Source organism: Nomascus leucogenys, chromosome 22a (genome assembly GCF_006542625.1).
Source record: "Nomascus leucogenys isolate Asia chromosome 22a, Asia_NLE_v1, whole genome shotgun sequence".
Lineage (NCBI taxonomy): Eukaryota > Metazoa > Chordata > Mammalia > Primates > Hylobatidae > Nomascus > Nomascus leucogenys.
This window is the reverse complement of record NC_044402.1, coordinates 79,074,569-79,099,298: the sequence shown is the minus strand read 5'-3', so window position 1 is coordinate 79,099,298 and position 24,730 is coordinate 79,074,569. Positions and strand designations below refer to the sequence as shown.

The 24,730-nt window shown below is 34.3% G+C and overlaps 1 protein-coding gene across 1 annotated transcript in view; it reads left to right on the top strand.

Annotated features, from left to right (window-relative positions):
* TTN (titin) overlaps positions 1–24,730 on the top strand; it is a 278,608-nt gene that overhangs the window by 118,698 nt on the left and 135,180 nt on the right. The window contains exons 122-162 of the mRNA XM_030802350.1: positions 109–192; positions 462–563; positions 1,017–1,130; positions 3,395–3,475; positions 3,663–3,740; positions 4,004–4,087; positions 4,243–4,326; positions 4,579–4,662; positions 4,904–4,987; positions 5,694–5,774; positions 6,081–6,287; positions 7,247–7,324; positions 7,533–7,607; positions 7,812–7,904; positions 8,650–8,727; positions 8,926–9,087; positions 9,294–9,377; positions 9,565–9,642; positions 10,151–10,234; positions 10,485–10,568; positions 10,773–10,856; positions 11,064–11,339; positions 11,665–11,751; positions 12,961–13,035; positions 13,850–13,924; positions 14,556–14,651; positions 15,249–15,326; positions 16,259–16,327; positions 16,477–16,551; positions 16,693–16,989; positions 17,786–17,866; positions 18,662–18,739; positions 19,276–19,359; positions 19,504–19,578; positions 21,570–21,653; positions 21,766–21,849; positions 21,972–22,055; positions 22,390–22,467; positions 23,817–23,900; positions 24,346–24,420; positions 24,535–24,618. Of these exons, the coding sequence (XP_030658210.1) occupies positions 109–192; positions 462–563; positions 1,017–1,130; positions 3,395–3,475; positions 3,663–3,740; positions 4,004–4,087; positions 4,243–4,326; positions 4,579–4,662; positions 4,904–4,987; positions 5,694–5,774; positions 6,081–6,287; positions 7,247–7,324; positions 7,533–7,607; positions 7,812–7,904; positions 8,650–8,727; positions 8,926–9,087; positions 9,294–9,377; positions 9,565–9,642; positions 10,151–10,234; positions 10,485–10,568; positions 10,773–10,856; positions 11,064–11,339; positions 11,665–11,751; positions 12,961–13,035; positions 13,850–13,924; positions 14,556–14,651; positions 15,249–15,326; positions 16,259–16,327; positions 16,477–16,551; positions 16,693–16,989; positions 17,786–17,866; positions 18,662–18,739; positions 19,276–19,359; positions 19,504–19,578; positions 21,570–21,653; positions 21,766–21,849; positions 21,972–22,055; positions 22,390–22,467; positions 23,817–23,900; positions 24,346–24,420; positions 24,535–24,618 (4,002 nt within the window). The remainder of the gene's footprint in view (positions 1–108; positions 193–461; positions 564–1,016; positions 1,131–3,394; positions 3,476–3,662; positions 3,741–4,003; positions 4,088–4,242; positions 4,327–4,578; positions 4,663–4,903; positions 4,988–5,693; positions 5,775–6,080; positions 6,288–7,246; positions 7,325–7,532; positions 7,608–7,811; positions 7,905–8,649; positions 8,728–8,925; positions 9,088–9,293; positions 9,378–9,564; positions 9,643–10,150; positions 10,235–10,484; positions 10,569–10,772; positions 10,857–11,063; positions 11,340–11,664; positions 11,752–12,960; positions 13,036–13,849; positions 13,925–14,555; positions 14,652–15,248; positions 15,327–16,258; positions 16,328–16,476; positions 16,552–16,692; positions 16,990–17,785; positions 17,867–18,661; positions 18,740–19,275; positions 19,360–19,503; positions 19,579–21,569; positions 21,654–21,765; positions 21,850–21,971; positions 22,056–22,389; positions 22,468–23,816; positions 23,901–24,345; positions 24,421–24,534; positions 24,619–24,730) is intronic.

The window sequence follows — 24,730 nt, the reverse complement described above, 5'->3', positions numbered from 1 at the left end:
ATTTTGTTAGTTTTGTGATATGAGTGCATTGTGGATGTATTTCTTTGTTTTGCATTGGGCTTCAATTAGATCACATTAAATTTCTAAAAGTGCATAATGTCTCTAAAGTGCCAGCTCTGCCTAAGAAACCTGTCCCAGAGGAGAAAGTTGCAGTGCCAGTTCCTGTCGCTAAGAAAGCTCCTCCTCCCCGAGGTAGGATTTGCCTCAGTCCTCTGATTAAAAAAAAAAAAAAAAAATCTTTAAGTATGTTAAATTCTTGCTTTTTCCACCTGGTCTGTGCTTGTACTGATCCATTGTCTTACTTGCAGTGAAACTTTTGTGTTTATGTCCTTGTGATATGTAACTTGTTTTCCCATTTTGCTAGTCAAAGTGGTGTACTGTGCAACTCTTCCCCAAATTCTAGAAAGTGAGAATTGTTAAAATTCTTTATTTTAAACTTCAACTGTAACACTTTCTTAAAGCTGAAGTCTCTAAGAAAACTGTTGTAGAAGAAAAAAGATTTGTTGCTGAAGAAAAACTATCCTTCGCAGTTCCTCAAAGAGTGGAAGTCATGCGGCACGAAGGTATATAATCGGAAGTCAGGGGATAAATGAGTTTGTGTGTGTTTTCCTCAAAGTCTCTTCTTCTTCCACATGTGATTGTTTACTTTAGAACGTGTCCTCATCAGTTATTTCTCCTTATGTTGGTATTAGAATGTGTCTACCTTTTGTAGCCTTCTGGGACTGAGTCTTTTGTGTCTATGTTGGCCTTGAATCATTCGAAGGAAGTGGATGAGTCCCGAAAACGTTATAATTTTGAAAGTGGCCACACTTGGACATAACTAAAGTATCATTCTCAGTCTTGGGCTGTACTTGCCCTCATCTTAAATTAGCTTCCTCCTTCTTATAGTGAGGAAGTACCATGAAGCTATGTCCTAAGCAGATAGAGGAACAGTTATCCATCTGTAGTGACCACATGGCTGTATATACATCTGTATCTCAGCAGGCTGAATTTAAATGAAACCTTATCTTTTAAAGTATCTGCAGAGGAGGAATGGAGTTATTCAGAAGAGGAGGAAGGTGTGTCCATTTCAGTTTATAGAGAAGAAGAAAGAGAGGAGGAGGAAGAAGCGGAGGTTACAGAATATGAAGGTAAACAATGCAAATAAGCTAGAGATGATCTGGGGTTTTAATGAGGTGTTTTCTTTCACAAATTGTTTACAGACCAATGAAAAGGGACACAAAAAAGTGACACAAATTCAGTGAACATCTACCAGTCTAATTAATGAATATTTTGATCAAAACACAAGATTCAGGAGGATTATACTAGCTTAGAGAAATCCAATGTATTTCTTCTGCATCCCTTCTTACTTGCCTATATAGAATAAAAGAGGCTTCATATTTATATATAATTAATCAGGGCAGATATCTCCATATACATATATGGTTTCATTAAACAGGACTTGGCTTCAGCATGGTGGGCTGGCATAAGCTTTACCTTAATAGCCTAATGTCTAATTGGTGTTTCTCAAACATTGCTTGTACCACAATCCACAGACAGAAATATATTTTACATTATAATCCTTTAATTTTTTTATTCTAGGCATTTAAAAACTATAAGTTATAATCCATTAAGTCAATTGCAGAAGTCACTATAATGTCTTAAAATGTTTTGAAATGAACAAGAAAATATATATGTATTTTTTTAATTTCATTATTATTATACTTTAAGTTTTAGGGTACAGGAACAAGAAAATATATTACCTCATTACATTCCAGGAGTCAATGCCATATTTGTGAGTCGGAAGCACTGAACACATAAGGCTTTCCTGTATTTTACACATGGAGAAAACAATTGTGTTATATATGTGATCAGACTGACTTGTTACTCAGATCTTTTCATACCTATAATGCTAATTATCTATAGTTTCTTAAGGACAGAACCAACAAACTATTCCATTGGGATATCTTTTCAATGAATTAAGGCAACACCAGGTTTCCAACTAAAATCCAGCATTTTGGCTAAATCCATATGGCCAAAAGAACTTTCCTAAGAAAGTTCCTAAGGTCTGCTTTTAAAGAGAAATCAATAATTTCCTTAACCAAACTAACTCTCTTCCCAGTGAGAAGATGAGTAGAATTGAAGTACATTTAGATGCCCTAAGTATCTGTTTTTATCTGTATAATAAAAGATGGCACACCATGCCCCTTTTTTCACTTGGAACAAAAGCCCATGTAAAAATCCAAGGTGCATAGTCTTAATGGAATGCCTTGGAATAGGCCAAGATGGGACATGACTCCCAGAAGGAAATCCATTAGTTCTGTTGTGCTTCCTGGAAGAGGCCCTGATGGTGGACATAAGTCAGGAAGCTGGTAGATTTGAAGACGACTCCATCTTTTCTAAAAGTGTTCGTAAAACCAAACATAGTCTGATTTCAACCTTTGACACTATAAACTTCCTTTAGTACTCCAGACTTTAGTTAAAAAGAGAAACACTGTGATTATTTTTATGTTCTCATTAAGCCCCAAAGATGGGTGGCTTGTTAGGTTTACTTTCAGTGTAAAGAACAGATATGTTTTTAACCAGACACTTCTATTCCATATTTAACTTTGACCAGGCATGGTGGCTCATGCCTATAATCCCAGTGCTTTGGGAGGCCGAGAAGCGAGGATTGTTTGAGCACAGGAGTTCAAGACCAGCCTGTGCAACATAGCAAGACCCCATTCTACAAAAATTAAAAAAACAGCTAGGCATAGTGGCATGCGCCTGTAGTCCCAGCTACTCAGGAGGCTGAGGCAAGAGGATCATTTGAGCCCAGGAGTTCGAGGTTACAGTGAGCTCTGATTACACCACTGCACTTTAGCCTGGGAAACAAAGCAAGACATTGTCTTAAAAAAAAAATTAAAACTGTATACACTTAGGCTCAAAAATCATGTGAAGCCTCCCGCCTCTTCTACCATACCTGCCCCACAAAATTGGCGGGAAAACAATGTGAAATATTATCTTACAATTCACTTAAATCCTCAGGAATATGTTTCTGCCCTGTGGCCTTCAAATCTAGAGTGCTCTGTTATTTGTGAAACTCATCTTCAAATTCTTGTTCTTGTTAACTCAGCTATTATAATCGTTTTTTGTCTTGTACTTGTCCTGTTGTTGCTGTGGATATAAGCATTATTATCTGTATGACGCATGTGAAAATTAAGTTAATGAAACCTATTTCCCATTTCCCATACTCTTCATTAAGGCATATGCTTTGATTAAAATGCTCTTTGAGTATTTTAAATAGGAACAAGCAGGGATTTGGCAAGGGTTAAACTTTGGCTATTTTAATTACTCTTTGAAGTGATAAATTAAAGCTAAAAATAAACATGAAAAACACTGGAATTTACCTTCTTTAAAATTGCTGTCTTTAAAGTGATGGAAGAGCCTGAGGAATATGTTGTGGAAGAAAAGCTGCACATTATTTCTAAGAGAGTGGAAGCTGAGCCAGCTGAAGGTATACTGACTCTTTAATTAGTTTTATCCCTATGTTAGCTTGTCTCCTTCTTTATGTTTTCTTATAGCTAATTTGTCATCCATATTGCAAATATTGATAAATATAATGTCTAATAAAAAGATCCCTTACAATTTTATCAAAAAGAAATCTAGACATTTCTACAAATATATTTTATAATCTTTTCAAGTGACAGAGAGGCAGGAGAAGAAAATTATACTGAAACCAAAAATTCCTGCTAAAATAGAGGAACCTCCACCGGCTAAAGGTATGATTTCTTTCAAAGAAATGCAACACTATTTATTTTAATGTATATAATAATACCTTCATATCTGCATAACTGTCTTATGCATAACAATTTACATAACTGTCTACATTTTGTCACCACACGTGTATGAATGTATTTACTGAGTATAGTCATTAATGTTTGTATATATGTGCAATATTTTCAAAAAGTGAATTCTAAGCCCCAAAACTGTATCACTTCATATGTAAGGCAAACTCATATTCTTAAACCTAATCTTTCTAAAGTTCCTGAAGCACCTAAGAAAATTGTGCCAGAAAAGAAAGTTCCTGCTCCAGTTCCTAAAAAGGAAAAGGTGCCCCCACCTAAAGGTATATTGGATTTTATTTTATTCTTCAAGACTGTCTTTTTTATATTAAATTGATACATTCTTCAGATTTTTTAAACATTAACCAGAAAATAAGTGTGTCTGTGCTTAGTGTTTTCCATATTGTATGTTTGACGGTATTGCCTGGTATCTTTTAAGTGCCAGAAGAGCCAAAGAAACCAGTTCCAGAAAAAAAGGTTCCTCCAAAAGTCATTAAGATGGAAGAACCTCCCCCAGCCAAAGGTAAACAAACCTCCCCAGCAGAAAAACTAGGAACATATGGCTTGTCTTTCTTTCTCTCTGCTGCTGTCCTTTGGGTCATATGGTTTAAATGTTGGTGGGTGACAATGGTGTCTTTGGGTGGAGTATTACTTGTGATGTTTATTTGTGTGTGCCTTGTAAATTCTTCTATTCTAAAGTCACAGTACTTTCTGGCTAGTATATTTTTTATGTCCACTTTAATATAACTCCCTAATCCTAAAATTATCTTTTAAGTGACTGAGAGGCACATGCAAATTACGCAGGAAGAAAAAGTTCTTGTTGCTGTAACTAAAAAAGAGGCGCCTCCAAAAGCAAGAGGTACATCCACCCTTCCATTATGCACAATATTGTACTTGCCCTACTCTCTTTACCAAATACACTGGTTATGGGTGCTGGTTTTTGTTGTTGTTGTTGATGTTGTTGTTGTTGTTACAGTTGTTGTTTTATGTTTGAAATAATGAAAATGTCAAGTTTTTATGTTTGGGCTACTACTATATGGCTGCCTTTTTGTGGTTTGAAAGAGGGAAACAATCCTTTAAAGTGAAATCTCTCTTTAAAGTGCCAGAGGAACCGAAGAGAGCCGTCCCAGAAGAAAAAGTTCTGAAACTCAAACCTAAAAGAGAGGAGGAACCACCTCCTAAAGGTATACTGACTCCTAAAAAAAAAAAGAAAAATCAAAATAAGCATCCAGACACTAAAACTAATCTAGTGGAACAGGTTTCATTAGAAAAAAAAAGACATAGTATAAAGTAAGCAATATAAGTTTGTTAATGCATATCACTTCAAAACTAAACATTTTTGATAACAGAAAGTACTTTTTTCTTCAAAAAAAAACGTGAGGCTTCTTCTAAACCTATGCGAATAATTTTCCTTAATCTGTATTTGTCTTCTAATGTCTTTTCCATATACTAAACTCATCTGCCTAGATGCTTGCTTTTTGTGGCAATCTCTGATGAAATTTTTAATTTTTCAATTCTGAATTTTCTACATTGTACCAGTAGAGCTAAGGAAAATGTCTTAGAATTAAGGTGAAGAAATTATTCATGTAACATAGGTTTCTAATGCTTCTACTTAGTTTGATAGTCATTATTTATGCTGTTTAGTTGTCTTTTTACACTTTTATAAATACTACTTGATTTTCCTAAAATTATTCAATGTCTTTGACGTACTTCCTATGTATATTAGAGCAAGTTTATTTCCAAGTCTATTGATTTTCTTGCCTTTTAAGTGGAAGTTTAATCAGGCACTGTTATGGTTGTCTTTGTCCTTGAATTGTTTGAACAAAATTTCTCTTCACACACACATTTTCAGAATCTTGTAATTCACTTTTAATAATTACTCCTTTAAAGTGACTGAATTCAGAAAAAGAGTGGTTAAAGAAGAAAAAGTATCAATTGAAGCTCCAAAAAGAGAACCTCAACCCACCAAAGGTATATTGAACTTTGATTAAGTAATGTGAGGCATGAAACTATCCGGCTCTTTGCCTTCTAGTTCCCAATCTGACTCCTATACTTTATTAGCTTATTGTTGACTAAGGGCAGGGCATATAACATTTGAAATCACAATTGCTAAATATACTCTATGATACCTTGACCGGCCAAAAAAAAAAAAACAGTCAGGGTCTCCCATAATCTGTGCATGAAACAAACACAAAAGAATAAAATCAAAGCACATTGTTACTGACAGTCATCCCTAAAAGTGCTTTAAAGTGCTGCCTGTTGTTAATATTGTTTCAGAAGTAACTATAATGGAAGAGAAAGAAAGGTTTTATACCCTAGAAGAAGAAGCTGTTTCAGTACAACGGGAAGAAGAATATGAGGAATATGAAGAATATGATTATAAAGAATTTGAGGAGTATGAACCAACAGAAGAATATGACCAATATGAAGAATATGAGGAGCGGGAGTATGAACGATATGAAGAGCATGAAGAATACATCACAGGTATGAGCAAAACTGCAAACTCAAAACCACACTAAATATGTGCACACTCAAACAAGATAAAACAAGATAAATCATAACAAGATAAAAATTTGGATACCCAAAGAAATTTGGAAAGAACTTTGTTTCATTTCGCAAATGCGGAATTTTCTTCTTTGATAACTTCTAGAAAAAATTTTAAAAAACCTCTATAAATCTTAAGGTTATTGTTAGACTTTTGTTCTGGGAATAATGTAATACCCCCCTCATTTTTGCTCATGTGCAAAATAGTAAATGTCCCTAAGTTTCTTTTTCAAAAAGGTTACAAGTTTATCTTCAAGTGCCCATGATCATTCTAGTACATGGTTAAAAATTTCTGAATATCCTTTATTCTAAAGCTTGCTATTATGGAGTATGATAGGCTATTGAGAAAATGTATTTACCCACAGGGTTCCCATTATCAAAACTTGACAATGACTACTTCAAAAGCTAAGACAGACATGTAAGCTAACACAAGCTGTTGTGTTTTACCTAATGAAGGTCAAATTTGTAGGCATATAGTTTGGGCTTCAAATGGTTTATTTTACTCAAAGAATAAATCTCTATTGAAATTTTGAAATGAATCAATCTTATTTCACTTATTCAGTCTGATGTTTCATAGCCCAACTTTGAGAACATTCTACATAGTCTTACGGATAGCTTTAAAAAAAAACCATATTATAGGGGAGTTTTAGCCAGGAATTTATCTACCTGAAGTGAAATGAGAATTTTAATATGTAAGAATTACCTAATTAAAGAAAATAGCAAGAAGGAAAGGGCAATATGAGCTTGTTCTGCTTGGACCTCTGATTCTTGCCTACTTCAATAGGCTATGGTTATACTGTAGATAAAAGATATTATTTCAATTATTTGATTCCTTTTAAGAAATGTTTAAACTTATATTCTAAAGTCTAACATGAAATACCTTGTATGTACTTTTAAAGAACCAGAGAAGCCTATCCCTGTAAAGCCTGTCCCAGAAGAACCAGTTCCCACAAAACCAAAGGCCCCACCAGCTAAAGGTAGAGTGAACAAAACATTATTACCTGTAAGAGATCTTTGTTTCCTCCATGTCTGTCCTACTATAAAAATATATGTAAAAGTGGCAGCGTGCAAATTATGTGTGTGTTTGGGAATATTATGTTGTTTTTGTCTTTCTTAACTTTTTGTTCTTACTAGCCTTGAGAAATGTTTCAAGTTTTAAAATCTCTTAATATTGATATTTTAAAGTGCCAAAGAAAGCTGTCCCTGAAGAAAAAGTACCAGTGCCCATTCCTAAGAAACTCAAACCTCCACCACCCAAAGGTACATTACTGAGTAATAATCACCAAAAACAACTTTGTTATGTATGTTCTAAAATCATGTCTTCCTAGCCCGTCTGATGTTCTGTGTTTTTACTGAGTAGGATGTTCTTGTCCTGATTCTTATATTTCAGTTTTTTATGTGTATTTATTACATAGTATTCAAGGAGTTGGTTTTAATGCTCTTTAATAATTAATATCTTTAAAGTGCCTGAAGAACCAAAGAAAGTTATTGAGGAAAAAATACATATTTCAATTACCAAACGTGAAAAAGAGCAGGTGACTGAACCCGCTGCTAAAGGTATAATGATTTCCTTCCTCGATTGTGATTTTTCTGATGCCTCTTTTGAAATTAATGTAACTATGATTCATTTTGTTTTGTTGTTTCATGTCTTTTAAATTAGTTGTCAGCAGAATGTTGGATGTAAAAATGTGTAAATACAGGATAAGGAGATAATACCTTTAAAAGGAAAAATTATTTCTAAATACATCCATAGCCTGTTAGCCAATGGCTGTGTCCTGCCACATGGCTACAATACATATAAAATAGAATCTTTGGGTTTAAAATCAATGACCATTTGGCATATTCCTGATTTACCTAAACGATGTAATGATACCATAATATTCACCAAACTTTGGTAACTGTTTATTCATTCTAAATTCATTTTGAAGATGTTTTTTAAAGCTAACCAGTTTCCAGTCATTTTCCCCCTGATTCATACTAAGTATGAAGTATACTAATTGAGAAGTAAATTTCGCTTTTCAGGAAAGGATATTTCTTTCAAGCAGAGATATTTGAACACTAAACCTCATTTCACATTTGGGCTCTGCTACTTCACGTTTAGTTGTGTACTTCTGTGTATTTGTATTTATATGAAGCTCAGAATCCTTTCCACAGAGTATTGAGTTTCTTAAAGATGAACAATCGCATCTCTATCTCATTAGAGGAAGATACATTATTCTATCTGCTTAAAGTACAGCAAAGCAAGCATTGGCTGTGTGGCCTTTTTCTGAAAATAAAATTTCCTTATACTTCGTATTTCAAGTGCCCATGAAGCCCAAGAGGGTTGTCGCAGAAGAAAAAATACCTGTCCCTAGAAAAGAAGTAGCACCACCTGTTAGAGGTATCTAATGGCATTCATTTTAATGTGTTGTTCGTCTTTTGCTGTTGAATTCCTCTTCAGTTCTGTGTGTGAAAACTTCTTTTGTAGGAAAACTAAATCTTGTCTTTTCTTCTGTTATAAATGGGCCTATGTTTCTAAGTTGTCTTAATTTTGTTGAGTCGTTGGCAAATGTCCAACTTAAAGATAATATCTTTAAAGTGCCAGAAGTGCCTAAAGAACTTGAACCAGAAGAGGTTGCCTTTGAAGAGGAAGTTGTAACCCATGTAGAAGAATATCTTGTAGAAGAAGAAGAAGAGTACATTCATGAAGAAGAGGAGTTCATAACTGAGGAAGAAGTGGTGCCAGTGATACCAGTCAAAGGTAGATGATGCCTCCTGCAAAGGGATGTGCAACAGGATCTTTGGAGTTTGGGGGTCTGATTTGGTCAGATTCTGGGGGTTATTGGCAGCACTGATGATTGCTTAAAGCAGATATTTTTAGATGCTGAAATATGATTTCTACAGGTGCTTTTCACATTTTATTTCTTTCCTGCAAAATTTCCAACATTCTTAATAATATCTTTAAAGTGCCTGAGGTACCCAAGAAACCTGTTCCAGAAGAGAAGAAACCTGTTCCTGTTCCCAAAAAGAAGGAAGCTCCACCAGCAAAAGGTACACCACCATTCATTGATGGGTATCTAAGAGACTTCATCTGCCTAGAAATAGTTAACTCAACTTTCTTCTGAGTTCAAAACCTTGTATGTCTGTCACTATCTGTTGTTAAAAAACATTAGCTGTGTTTTATATGGAGGTGTTGTTACTAGTAGTTAGAACTTAACAATAAACAATGTCTTTAAAGTGCCTGAGGTTCCTAAGAAGCCAGAGGAGAAAGTTCCTGTGCTTATTCCTAAGAAGGAGAAGCCTCCGCCAGCAAAAGGTACATCCTTATAATCCATCAATGGAATAGCATGATAATTCACTCATGCAGCATAACTTGGTGAGCCATAGCAGATCTTTCCCCATGACAATATTAACAACATTAATGCCATGACAAGCACCTCTCAACTGGCCACAGGAGCAGTTTACCCGGTATTCATCTCTGAATTTTACCATCAAATTATGCTTATGCTCAATGGTTGGCTCCTCCTCTTTAGTGGAAAGTTCTTCAAGTAAAATACATTCTTTTTGCATATCAAAATGGACAAAACCATCATTTACCAGGCATTGTGTCTTGTCTTTATCACCAGTCCACGTTTTTTTCAGTGTTTTTTATTTTAATTTTTGTGTATTTTCTGGCCTTTGTTTTGTGGCTATTATAATTTTCAGTCTTAAAGTGAAACTGATAGAATATCTATGCTGCTTCAATTAAGGCCTTACATTGCCAGCCTTAAAATCTTAGCTATGGGTGAAAAATGTGACACTAACTCTATTTGATATCTTTGAAGTTCCTGAAGTGCCCAAGAAACCTGTACCAGAGGAGAAAGTACCAGTACCAGCTCCTAAAAAGGTGGAAGCTCCACCTGCCAAAGGTACATGAACTTGCAATGTTACAATATTTTTATTTCACATTTGCATATGGGTAAAAAATTAATTGGTTTAATTCTGTACTCTTTGGGATGCAACTCTTTAGAGAAAATTAGATATTTTATTTTAAAAATAAAATGCTTCTTGGAATACCTTTGTCATACTTTTATTACCTTATCTTAATCTTTTGAAACTATGCTTGGAATCAGTATTTTTATGTCGTATAAAATTTTTCTCTAAATCATTTCGTTAAAGTGCCAGAGGTACCCAAGAAGCCTGTGCCTGAGAAGAAGGTGCCAGTTCCTGCTCCTAAGAAAGTGGAGGCTCCACCTGCAAAAGGTACATCATTTCATCACTTAAAGTACTTGGGGGAAAAAACTCACATCTATGTATACTCACATACAAATTTCCCCATTACATTGTACATTTTTAAAATGTCTATCTGTTTAGAAATATGTCAGGTATTTTGTGATTCTTTTTCATATCTATTGCTCTAAGACATTGTAAAAGAACATATTCCTAAAATAAATAATATCTTTAAAGTGCCAGAGGTGCCCAAGAAGCTCATCCCAGAAGAAAAGAAACCAACACCTGTTCCGAAAAAAGTGGAAGCACCACCACCCAAAGGTACATTAATCTGTAACAGAGCCACAGTAAAAGAGAAAACTAACTGGTGTTATACAGCCTTACTAATTATAATTAATGCTTAGTATTTATGTTGATAATAATTGATGCTTTGTGATCACAGAATATTTGCCTTTCATAAGCTTCTTCATTGTTTTGAATATTTTACATAAAAGTGATGTTTGTACCCTTGAATAAATATCTTTAAAGTGCCAAAGAAACGTGAACCAGTTCCAGTTCCTGTAGCTCTACCTCAGGAAGAGGAAGTTCTATCTGAAGAAGAAATTGTTCCTGAAGAGGAAGTTCTACCTGAGGAAGAGGAAGTTCTACCTGAAGAAGAGGAAGTTCTACCTGAAGAAGAGGAAATTCCACCTGAGGAAGAGGAATTTCCTCCTGAAGAAGAATATGTACCTGAGGAAGAAGAATTTGTACCTGAAGAAGAAGTCCTTCCAGAAGTTAAACCTAAGGTGCCAGTACCTGCACCAGGTATAGCAGCTCTTCTTGGAATCATCAAGGCCTCTTTTGTGTTGAATTCTGCTTTCCCATCCTTTTGTTTATCTCCAGTTTTATCTATAATCCTTTACCCTCTGTGATTGACCATCTAAATCTTAGAAAACATTCCAGACATGTGTGCTCTTATTGTGTATCTGCCTTGTGTATCTGTCTATTGTAAATTATCTAAATGTCTTTTCAAATCACATATTATGTTTACTTGTTTGTGGTCTTATTCACATGTGTCTCTTTCTTATATATATATATATACGACCATGTATATGTGGTTTTTAATGCCTTCAAATGAAATGTTTTTAAGTGCCTGAAGTGCCAAAGAAACCTGTACCAGAGAAGAAAGTCCCTGTTCCCGCTCCTAAAAAAGTGGAACCTCCACCACCACCCAAAGGTACACCTCCCCAAAGTGAATACACATTCTTCACCCATAGCTTCGCCACATAAATTATGATAAAACTGGGTTTTAGGAAAATTATATTTATAAAATGGACAATCACACAGTTACATATTTACTTCTAACGATGTTCAGGAACACTGATATCTACTTTTTTCACTGATACAAAGCAGTATTCAAGAGCAAAGATGAAAGGAAGCATTGTCCCAGAACTGATACAAAAGTTCTGATTTCATATCATTTGATTAAACATCATAGTTTTCATGGAGATATATTTAAATATATATGAATAAGTATACTATATAGTTAAACGTATTGAAAAGTATTATGAATAAATATTCTTAAATTTCTTTCTTCAACCATTTATATTAAATGCCTTTTTAACACCACGCTAAAAAGAAAAAAAGATGAATGTATTTATCAAAACACAGAATAACAGTTATGTCTTCTAATACATATATATAAAAGGCAGCCCAACAGGTTTTGATTTTAGCGTTGACTTTACACCTTGTTGTATTACTCTCAGTGAGTCCTTTAACCAACCTGAGCCTGAAGTTATTTTCCTGTAAGTTGGGGATGCTAATATCAGTCTTAATGGGCTCAGCTATTATGGTGAGGATAAAATAAAGTAAGGTATTAAAGTAGTCTTTCATTGAATGAATAGTATCCAGATTTAACATATTCAATCAGCTCATAGTACAGGACAGAATTAAAATATTTTTGTGCTTTAAAGCTCAATAATATTTTCTACAAAAGATGCTGGCATGGCTGCTTAAAATCAGCATAACCCTCCCATCAGGCCATATAGTTATATAATCAAATGAAATAGTAAAGCTGATCTTTTATTGGATATCAACGATTCAGAAATACTTTCTAGACAATAAACTACTAGTGAAATTTAAATGGATGAAATGATATTAGATTGGTGCAAAAGTAATTGCGGTTTTTACCATTAAAAGTAATGTCAAAACCGCAATTATTTTTGCACCACCCTAATAGCATCTGTCCTCTGATAATGACATATGCCACTGGTCCCTTGCTTTACAAATCCCAATTACATTATAATATTTGGGCTCCCCACTAGCATTTACAGACCTGTCTTGAGCAACTGTTACATGTTGGTCTTTCTGGGTGTGGGGACTTCTTGGTTTCTCTCTTTTTTTGTCCTTCAAAATAAATCCTTGTCATGAAATGATGTCTTTAAAGTGCCTGAGATTAAGAAGAAAGTGACAGAGAAGAAAGTGGTCATTCCCAAGAAAGAGGAGGCTCCCCCTGCCAAAGGTATTGCTATTCCTAAGTAAATTAGACCATGCCATTTCCTTCCTTCACCTATAAATGTCAAAATGTCCTGTTTCCATATTTGTTAGTACAACTTATATTATTGCTGTGTCTACTTGTCTTTGTGCTTGTGAAACTGAACTTATAAAATAAAATAATATTTTTAAAGTGCCTGTGGTACCTAAGAAACCTGAGCCAGAAAAGAAGGTCCCTCCTCCTGGTCTTAAGAAAGCAGTGGCCCCTCCTGCCAAAGGTACATCATCCCATAACAGGCATGTGTTTGCTGCACCAATGTTGAACTGTGGTTCTATCCACACAGGACGTTCAACATAAATGTGTGCATTGTATGGTCTGTCATTCACATTCGTCATTTCTGACTCTGTTGCACCCAAGTTTGTGTTGTGTCCATTTTTTCACTTGGTGTTGGTGTGTTTTACATTGTTTCTCTATGTATGTTGTTTCTAAAAAATAAAAATATATCTTTAAAGAGCCAAAAATAACTAAGGAACTAGTCCCTGAAATACCCATTTCTTCGTATCCGTTTCTTTCTACAAAAAAAAAAAAAAAAAAAAGGAAAAAAAAAAAAGAAATAGAGGCTCCAGCAGTAAAAAGTAGAATTTCTCTTTAAAAAACCCTTAATCTTCAACCACAAACCTTTTTATTCTTTTCTCATTAACCGATTCGTGAAATGTCAATGTTTCATCTTGTGTATGTGCCTTGTGATATTTACTCTCTTATGTTGGAAACTGGAAACTTGGTCTTTATTCTTCTTTGGTTCTTGCATTTTAAGTGTCTAAAATAATCAATGTCTCTCAAGTTCCTGAGGTGCCTAAGAAGGTGGAAGAAAAACAAATCATTCTCCCTAAAGAAGAGGAAGTTCTACCAGTTGAAGGTAGATAACTTTCTAAGAAAATAACATTTCAAAGTCATCCTTGTCTTATTATTGTCTAATATTTGAAGTAGGTAAATGTACAATTTACCCCAGGAAATCAACATATTCAGATTCTAAAATAAATTATTATTAACCTAATAGAAATTGGACAGGCAAATTAATATTATTTGAATCTCCTTCTTGCATGTTCAGCCTGTTTGTCTGTTTACTATTTGTTTTATTTTAATTAGAATTCATGAAGGGAAACTGTATTTGCTGTGGGAAATTTTTCATCAAATGACTTAGTAGGCAATTGTAAAATAAGCTTATCCAAGAGAAATTCCGGTTAAGCCTGAGTAACTGGTGCAGAAAATCTGATTTCTACCCCAAGTGGCTGTTTGACTTCAAACAAGTCTTTCATTAAAAAATAATAATAATAATTTTTTTATTATTATAAATTATCCGAAGTCCTTTCCAGTTCACAAATGCTGGGATATGCCTAACATATTTTGAAGACCCAGTAGAGATTTTTTAAGAACTAGTGAGTTTACATAAGCGTTTCAAAGGCTGAGCAGTTTTCAGATATTATCACTGTAGTCTAATATTCAAAATAATTATAAAAATAATTCACAAAATAATAATCTTTTTAAAGTGACTGAGGAGCCTGAAGAAGAGCCTATTCCAGAAGAAGAAATCCCAGAAGAACCACCTAGCATAGAGGAAGTTGAAGAGGTGGCACCACCTAGAGGTATAACCGCTTTTAAGGATGAATATTTAAAATTCTTGGTGTTCCAAATCTTTCTCAGAAGTTATCTAAATCTAATATTCACCAGTATGCTTTTCTTATATCGTATCCATGATAAAGTGAAGATTAATTATTCCTAGCACCTGAATCTATGTGTCCTTTTTTTACCCTAAATTTTTCTACATCTGCAATACAACTAAGAATGAGAGATTATTATTTTGTTATTGGTGATTGAATTTTTTCTGACCAGGCCCTACTATAATAGTTTCTCCTAGATTTCAATCTTTAATTTTGTTTCTAATATTAATATGGGGGGAATCTATTTCTCTGGTGAAAGTGTTCATTTTTTAGAAAAATCTTTTACTATTCCTGAAGAGTGTGATAATCTTTTGCATAATTGGTATTATATTTGCTTATAGGATTTCTAAGTAATATCCTTTACACCTCTAGGGTTCCTACTGCGCATTTATTATTACCATTTAGGTTGCTAATATCTTTTAAAAATAAGTCAATGTTTTGTGATATTTATTTATTTGTATATGGGTGGTGTTCTGCTCATCACATGCCACTTTTCAAAATGTTCATAAAATTTCTTTTAAGTGCCTGAAGTGATTAAGAAAGCAGTACCTGAAGCACCTACTCCTGTTCCTAAAAAAGTGGAGGCGCCACCAGCTAAAGGTATATCAAATCCTCATTATTAATATCTTTAAATTCCCATTAATTTTCTTTCTAAAAAGCAATATTGTCTTTTTTGACTGCTTTCTTATAATCATTTAGATAGTGAACTGATTAAGGACCCGTAAAAATATAACTCATTCCATTTCTTTAATCTTTTCTAGGATGTTAATGAATAACTGTGTGCATGTGGTTATGTATGAATTATTCTAGAAGCTTCTTAACTAGCTGAGAATTTTAATATATTAGTATGTCTCTATATACTTATACACATAGCAATGGATCCCTCTTCCCCACATTCTAGATTTTATTCCATAAGTGAAGTGGAGTTTTCTTCTGTGTTATAATAATTATTTTACTATATTTATTATTTTATGGAACAAATCTAATGCTTGGATAATAACTATTTTAAAGAGCCTCACATCCTTTTTGTAATGTTTAGCCCAAGCATTCAAGGTTATCACAAAATGTCTACTTTTCCCTGCTTCCTAGTTCACTTAATGCTTCAGATAGTGCTCTTAAGCAGTTAGATTATGCGGTCCCTGTCATAGTAGACTCCTCAGCTAATATAAGAGTGCACAGCAGAAAGTGAGGCCAGTGTCCGGGCTTAAATACTCTACAATGGTAATCACTTCAAAAAAGTCTTCATCAAGTTAAAAATAGTAAAAGTGGGTCCATATTGGTAATCCCTGTTATTAAAAGAAAAAAAAAGAATGGCACAGGTACTTTGTGGACATTTCTTCTTCTATAGGAATGTTAGGACAAATGAGTGATTTGAGAAAGTATCTTTATTGCCTCTAAAATGGATGTCCCACAGTACAGAGTGGCTTCTGAAAAACTTTAATTATTGTAATGTTGGTGTTGTCTCTGGTGTTTTTATTTCATGTGTGTTATTGAGCATTCTCAGCTAACTAAAACACCTAATATCTTTAAAGTGCCAAAGAAAATTCCTGAGGAAAAAGTACCTGTTCCTGTTCAGAAAAAAGAGGCACCCCCAGCCAAAGGTACATCTTCTCTTTTAAACCTGACTTCCTCTTCTTTTTTCGTTAAGACTTTTATGTTTCATGTCTCTGTGTCTTGATTGTTTTTGATGACTTTTGTCTAAGAAAGCTTGCTCTCAACAGTCCTAAATATTAAAACTGTATCTTTAAAGTGCCTGAAGTACCAAAGAAAGTCCCAGAAAAGAAAGTCCTTGTGCCTAAAAAAGAAGCTGTTCCCCCAGCTAAAGGTATTTTTGGAAAGATCTTGGATTTTTGTGTATTGTTGCATGCAAGCCTTTATTCAGTTTTAAAAATATATATTTTGAATGTACATCTTTGTTTCTTCAGTGTTTAAAAAAATAAGTCTTTTAAAATAGATGCTCTTTCAGGGAGAACTGTCCTTGAAGAAAAAGTATCAGTTGCCTTCCACCAAGAAGAAGTAGTAAAAGAAAGACTAGAATTAGAAGTAGTAGAAGCAGAAGTGGAAGAAATTCCAGAAGAAGAAGAGTTCCATGAAGTTGAAGAATATTTTGAAGAAGATGAGTTTCATGAAGTAGAAGAATTCGTCAAATTAGAAGAACATAGAGTTGAAGAACAACACAGAGTTGAAAAAGTTCATAGGGTAATAGAAGTTTTTGAGGCTGAAGAAGTGGAAGTATTTGAAAAACCAAAAGCTCCACCTAAAGGTATAGGGAATTCTTCAAATACTATAAATTCTTATATCTTGCTCTAACTTTCCTTTGAGAGTAAATTTTGTGTTCAGTTTGGAAGATTAGAAACCTCACGAAATACTTTAAACATGAGTTTAAACTAGTTGACACAAAGATTAATATCTCTTAACCACATGGAGTATAATTTTAGTGGATGATAATATTTGATATCTACTTATCTAAGGAGGTCACTGTATGAATTTGGGGATTATTTTTTAAATCTGACTAAGAATGTTACACAATTGTTACAGGTACCAAAATAACTGACCAGTGTCATTAGTGAAGTGAAAAAGAAACTCCTCAGTTCACTGAGGAATTTACATGTTCAGGCAAAATAATCACTGCTTTAACATTTCAGTCAACTGTTCACAAACTGAGAAATACTTACCAAAAGCTTTTGCCAGTTTATGATACTTTCATTAGAGAAACAACATTAAGGAAGTAAAGTATTGTTAATGGCACCTGTATTCTAGCATACTGTGAAGACAAGCCATAGCACAAATAAGTTATCTGCAATACCCTCTAGATCTTGCACAAATTAATAATATATGTGTAATATGAAGGAATGTGTGTGTGTATGTGTTTAGCATATATAGCAAATTATAATATACATGATATTTATCAAATCAAAGCTCTTTTGGAAATAAGTGTGTTATAAATTCAAAAAATATAGATAAAGAATTTTGTGACCCCTCATTGTACTAACGTTAGTAGTAGTGCTCCAAAATACTTCAAGAGTTCATTCTAAACCAAAATACTAATATCTTTGAAGGGCCTGAGATATCTGAGAAAATCATCCCTCCAAAAAAACCGCCCACTAAAGTTGTTCCTCGAAAAGAGCCACCAGCTAAAGGTATCTTCTTGGTGAAAAATTACTACTTAACTTTACATACAATAGCACCTTGGTTGCTTTATAAGCACAAGTTTGCATTCCACTTGATGTCTTTCTTCTGTATTTCTTGTTTCTGACATGTCTAAAACAAACTAATATCTTTAAAGCAGCTGAGGGTCCAAGGGAAGTTCTACCAAAAAAAGACAGTCACTGTTGTTATACCTAAAACAACCAAAGCAAATATCTCTAGTAACCAAATAATGAGCCCAAATTTCCTCCTTTGGTGCTGTTTGGTTATCTATTCACTAACATGCTTACTGATAAACACATGTTTTTCTATTTATTATTAATTATATTAACCTGGCAAATATAAATGCATAGTGAATATGTGTTTAATGTTCTTGCTTTGTTCATTTTTGTAAATCTCTTAAATTTCACAATAGAAATAAAAAACTATCTAATAAATAATATAAACGTATTTCTTTAAAGTCTCTGAAGCATGTGAGAAAGTTATCACTGAAGAGAAAGTAGCAACTCTTCCACAAAAGCAAACAGTAATAGCACCAGCTGAAGGTGTACTGTTAATTTTTCTTCTCAAGTTCTTACCATTCTAACATGGGAAATTCCCCTGGATTTTTGTTATTATATATTTTTTAAATTCAATGCATTTGAAATACTGTAATGTATTTGATAAAGTGATGTCTGTATTTTATATTGTTGCTGTGTTCTGTTCTGTGTTTATATCTCTCTTATGCTCTGCTTGTTAAAAAAGTGTATATTTAAAAATAAAAGAAATTATTACTATTATCTTTAAAGTACCGGAGGTGCCTAAGAAAATTGTGGTAGAAGAAAAAGTACGTGTTCCTGAAGAGCCCAGAGTTCCACCAACTAAAGGTGACTGCCTTTTCTCATTCATCATTAATATAAAGTCCTTTTTTATTCACTTACTATGTAAGAGAGACCATTCTCCTCTCAACGCCACAAGATGGCTGTGAATGACATAAACTTCAATTTATGTTCTATAACATAATCCTGCCTTTTGAGGCAATGTTTTAGGCATAAAGACATAAGCCCAAAGTTATTATTTGTATTGATCCTCTTATTTAATAACTAAATAATATTGATCCCTCAACTTCTCTTTCAAAAATAATTCATTTTGGAAGCTCTTCTGAAGTAGCTCTGGAAAAAAAAAGTGTGCTCTAAATGACAATAGAAAATGATACTATCTCCAAAGAGCAAAGTGTTTCTGATATAATGAATCAAGAACTCATCGACAAGGCAATTCAGAGAAATGCAATGACTACATTTGACTTATAGTTGACTTATAATTGAGGGGTTTTTCGCATTCGTCTTGTTAGATGCCCCTTCTAGGCTTGCTATGTTTACACCCAACTATAATGTTCTGAAAAAATAAATAAATATCTTTAAAGCACCCGAAGTACCCAAGAAAATTGTCCCAGAAGAAAAAGTTCGTGAAGCTGTTCAGAAAAAGCCTGAAGTTCCACCAGCTAAAGGTATACAGTGATGCTAATCACAACATGAAGTAACTCTTGGTTTAGTTTTTCATGGTTTAAAGTGAATGTGTGTGACATTAAATCCTTGTATTTTGTATCTTATATTTGTTATCTGTAACAATTAATATACTAATATCTTTAAAGTTCCTGGGATGCCTAAGAAAAGTGTTCAAGAAGAAAAATCACCTATTGTTATTTCTGAAGACACAGAGATGTACAGTGAGTGTAGAAAAATTAGTGGTTCTTTTTGGTTTCATTTGTGTCCTTAAATTCACTATGTTTGTCTTTATAGCTTTGAAAAGTAAATATACTAAACTCTTGTAAAAGCCTAACATGCCAAAAATATATGACTCAAATAATCTTAGTGGCTATTATCCTCAGACAAGCTATATTTCCTTACCAATTTAAAAAAGAAATCCTCTACTTATCAGAGTGTGTGATTTTAGAAAAGTCAGTTGTCTTGTTAAATTTTCTAACCCATTCTGTATACAAGTGTCTTTTGCTTTGAAGCAATTTATTTTCTCAGATCATGAAGTAACTTAACTCCATAATAATATTTTAATTGGATTTTATAAAATCAAAAATGTTTCACCATTATTATTTTTTTACTCTTTTTTTTTTTTTTTTTTTTTTTTTGAGACGGAGTCTCGCTCTGTCACCCAGGCTGGAGTGCAGTGGCGCGATCTCGGCTCACTGCAAGCTCCGCCTCCCGGGTTCACGCCATTCTCCTGCCTCAGCCTCTCCGAGTAGCTGGGACTACAGGCGCCCGCCACCATGCCCCAGCCTCTCCGAGTAGCTGGGACTACAGGCGCCCGCCACCATGCCCGGCTAATTTTTTTGTATTTTTAGTAGAGACGGGGTTTCACCGTGGTCTCGATCTCCTGACCTCGTGATCCGCCCGCCTTGGCCTCCCAAAGTGCTGGGATTACAAGCGTGAGCCACCGCGCCCGGCCTTTTTTTACTCTTGACAATCGTAATTGGAAACATTTTGGCAAAACTGCTCAAAGGACCCTAGGTTTACAAGGCCACTCGAACCTCAAAAGAATTCTCAAGACATTTTTTTTCGCTTTCATACAAAATTAGGTTTAAATAATTTGAATTATGAAATAATCAAAATAGTAAAATATTGTGAATAGAATACTGTTCGACAACCTGAATAGTAAAAATGACAGTAGTCAAAATATTCTTCCTTTTTTTTTTTTTTTTGAGATGGAATCTCACTCTGCCGTGCCCAGGCTGCAGTGCAGTGGCACGATCTTGGCTCACTGCAACCTGTGACTCCTGGGTTCAAGCTATTCTCCTGCCTCAGCCTCCCGAGTGGCTGGGATTACAGGCGCCTACCACCAGGCCCAGCTAATTTTGTGTATTTTTAGTAGAGATGGGGTTTTACCATGTTGGTCAGGCTGGTCTCAAACTCCTGACCTCAGGTGACCCGCCCGCCTCAGCCTCCCAAAGTGCTGGGATTACAGGCATGAGCCACTACAGCCAGACCTCTTCCATTTCTTTTTAATCTAAAAAATTTCCTGTTGAAACTCAACTTTTTTGTTGTTCATCCTGTTATACTAAGTTGAGATAAAAGAATATAATCACTTCCTCCTTTGAATATCCTTTCTATTCTTGACTTTAGTTATTGTTTTCAGACAGTTTTTCTTTCTAAAAGCTGGAGAAATTTTTGTTGTCTTTATTTGCCTTATTTCCTAAGTATTTAATTTTTTTAATTTTCTGCCTCCAAACCCTAAATGGCTTTTACATTCGTATTAAACTGTAAAACCATATATTAGATGTGATTTGATAATGAGGCTTCTAGAAAGGGAAAAGACTTACATGAATTTCTAGTAGGTCAAATATAGGAGAATTCTCAATGTGCAATTCAGCATCTTCCCTGTTCTTTATAGAAAAACCCATTAAAAATAAGACCAATAGGACAATTTTACCAACAACTTTCTTAAGGCAAAATGAAGAATTATATAGTCCTTGCCTGAACAATTCCTCCATTTTATTATCATGATCATAGAGAAATGCTTAGAGTCTTATATCATGAAACTGGGAATGAGGCTATCCCCAGCCAATGCATTCTAGCCACTAATTTGCCTCTATGTGCTACTATTAATTTTGGTGATGAATGTGGTAGTATATATTATATTTTTCTTGATACAATTCTTTATCCACCTTGAAACATCCTAATTATTTAAATACTAATATCTTTAAAGTTTATGAAGCATCTGAAGAAGCAGTCCTAGAAGAAAAAGTGCTTGTGACTCAACCTCAAAAGACAACACCCAAACTAGTAAAAGGTATATAACACCAATGATCCAGTCTGAAGAAAGACTATTTTTTGGCTTCTTTTAAAAAGCTCAATACTTTTCTTCACCATTTATAAATATAACTATACTCATATCTTTTAAGTGCCTGAGCCACCCAAGAAAGTTGTTCCAGAAGACAAAATATATGTGACTATTCCTAAAAAGAGAGAAACACCAGCAACTAAAGGTATATTTCAAATACATCAAACCCAGATTAATATCTTTGGCTTTATGACTCAGACATTGCATGCTTTATGTAATTTACTGTTTTTACAACTTTTAAATGTAAACCTACTAATATCTTTAAAGAACCTGATACAACCAGAGGCGTTTTTCCAGAGGTGGAGGTACCTGAGGCTATTCCTGAAATTCCAGAACATCCTCCAACTGAAGGTATAATTCTCTAGTTAGGAAAATCTAAAGAAGAAAATATCCTGTCTTCAGTCTACAAAATGTTTAATGTTTAATATACATTCTCACAACCTCTAATGTTAAAATACTGTCTTTAAAGGATCTGATATACCCACAACAAAGAATGACCCATGACTTGCCCCCAAGAAAGTCAAGTCCCACATATATAATATACAAAGATAAAATATTAGAACAAAAATAACATTTCTAACATAAAGATCTCTGAAATGATATTAACATATCTAACTTTCTTAGTATGTCATGTCTTTACGCCTTTGCCTTTTCTCAATTAAAAAAAATACTAATATCTTTAAAGAGTTTGAAGTCTTCAAGGAAGTCATTCCAGAGGGAGAAACTCCTATTGTTAAAAGAAGAAAAACACCATCACCAACAGGTACAAGTTGGAAGAAAGTCAGCTTTTTAATCTCATGTTTGCAGTTGTACTTAAGACATGTAAAAATACTAATATCTTTTAAGCCACAGTGGCTACAATGGAAATCACTTCAGAGATGGATCCCCCAAGTAGAAGCTCAACCAAATGTATTCATGTACCAGTGAGTCACTCAAGAGACAATAGAGGGAAAAAATACCTTTAACTTATACACATGAAAGATAGTTGAGTCAGTGTATTTTTATGAGGACTCCAGAGAAAATATATATACACATATTATGATCAAAACATGTCTTAAAGCAAAGAAAATATTAATTCAGTGTGAATTAGAACACCTGAGAGCCTCCCAGAATATCCTCCAACCTAGGGAAAAATAATTCCAGTTAAAGCTGGAAATCTCCCCTCCATGTTCATTTGCTCCTCTCATAGCCTATCTTTTATTTTTCAAGCATCATACATTTTTTTTTCATTTTGAATATCTTTAGATAAGTCAAAACATGAAAAAGCTTTAAAACCTCCAGAACAATAATTTCATCATAATACCCATGGTATTCTGTAATTTAAAGAATATCTGAATATTTTGATATTTTTTCTCAGTCTGGAATCTTTTGGTTGTTCTCTTCTCTCCTAAACTTGAAAAACACTCACCTTTTTAAGATGCCTAAGGTGTGAATGCAAAAAAAAGCCAACCTAGATTTTTCGAAGTGGCTGTAATTCATTTTTCTCAACATAATAGCTAGAGGTATAGCATTAATTATAATCAATGTTTCCACTTTCCATGATCTAATTTTCTATGCATCTACCATTCCAATAAATAAAATTACTAATGTTGATAGTGCCTGAGGTGACCAAGAAAACAGCCGCCTATAACCCAATACTCACACTGCTACAAAAGAATCCGATTCTGGGGGCGGGGAGTGGGAGAACGTTCCCATCTGGAATGTTCTGTATGTGCAGTTATGATGGGAACTCTTTACTGCTCTTCATAACTCCAAAGTACAATGTATTCATATCTTTAAAGTGCCTGAATCACCTCGAGAAATTGTCCCTGTAAAGGAAACACCCATGGCTGCTCCCCTTGAAATTGAAATACCTCCCACTAAAGGTATCGTTCATCCTGTCATTCCTTCCTTCATTTATTAGAGTGCTTAGCATGTACAGGGTGCTAGGGAACTGGAGAATAATCAACAAAGACAATTAATATTTTGTTTCTCTCCTCAAGATTTTATGCCTCCTCAGATTCTTTAAAGGAGTCATCTTTTTAGCCATAAAAATCACTTTGGTTCAGCTCATTTAATTAATGTCTCCACTGATCCTTTTAACCTCTAACCATAATACTAATATCTTCAAAGCACCAGAAGCTATGAAAGAAGTTGTTCCTGAAATGAAAATATTTGAGGATGTACCTGAAGAGCCAGAAACTCCACGTATGAAAAGTACGTTACCTCTGAACAAATGTGGAAGAAGAAATTATCTGTCGTCTGCTCTTAAAACTGTTTTTTAATACTCTTCATAAATTCTAAATATAAACATGCTAATATCTTTTAAGTGTCTGAGGTTCCACAAGAAGTTTCCTCTAAAAAGAAATTATTTGTGGCTGTTTCTGCCAAAACGGAAAACCCTCCTGCTGAAAGTATTCATTCAACAAAAAATCCTTCATAATGAGAGTGTAGAGTGTCGCGAGAGCTCTGTGAGGTTCTGGAGGAGGGGGAGCACCTCTTCTCAAGGATCCACTAACCCCTTAAAAGACAGCCTATTGATGGAACAAAGGGAGGATGGAGGGAAGAGAAGAAAATGTGGTTGTATTTCCTAACTTATTGTGGTTACTGTTTTCCATTAATCATTTTAACTCTTAAATGTGAATTACTAATATTTTTCAAGTGCCCGAAGCTCCTCAAGAAATTATTCCTGCCAAGATAGTTCCTTCCAAAAAAAGAGAACCCTCATCAGTTAAAGGTACCAGTCACCAAGCTCTCAGGGTCAAGAACTAGCTCTTGTAGTTTTGAGAATATTTTTGCTATTCCTAGTGATCTGCATAACACTAAACATAAAACTACTAATTTCTTAAAGTGCCTGAAGCTCTCCAAGAAATTGTCCCTGAAAAGAAAACGCTTGTGGTTCCTCTCAGAAAGCCTGAAGTCCTTCCTGATGAAGGTATATCTTGCTGGAAGCTTAGAGGGGTGGGAACATGTCTTTTCTTGTATAAATGTGTTTCCCGATTGTGTTGATTCTTGTAACTTCTAAATGTAAAATTATTAATATCTTC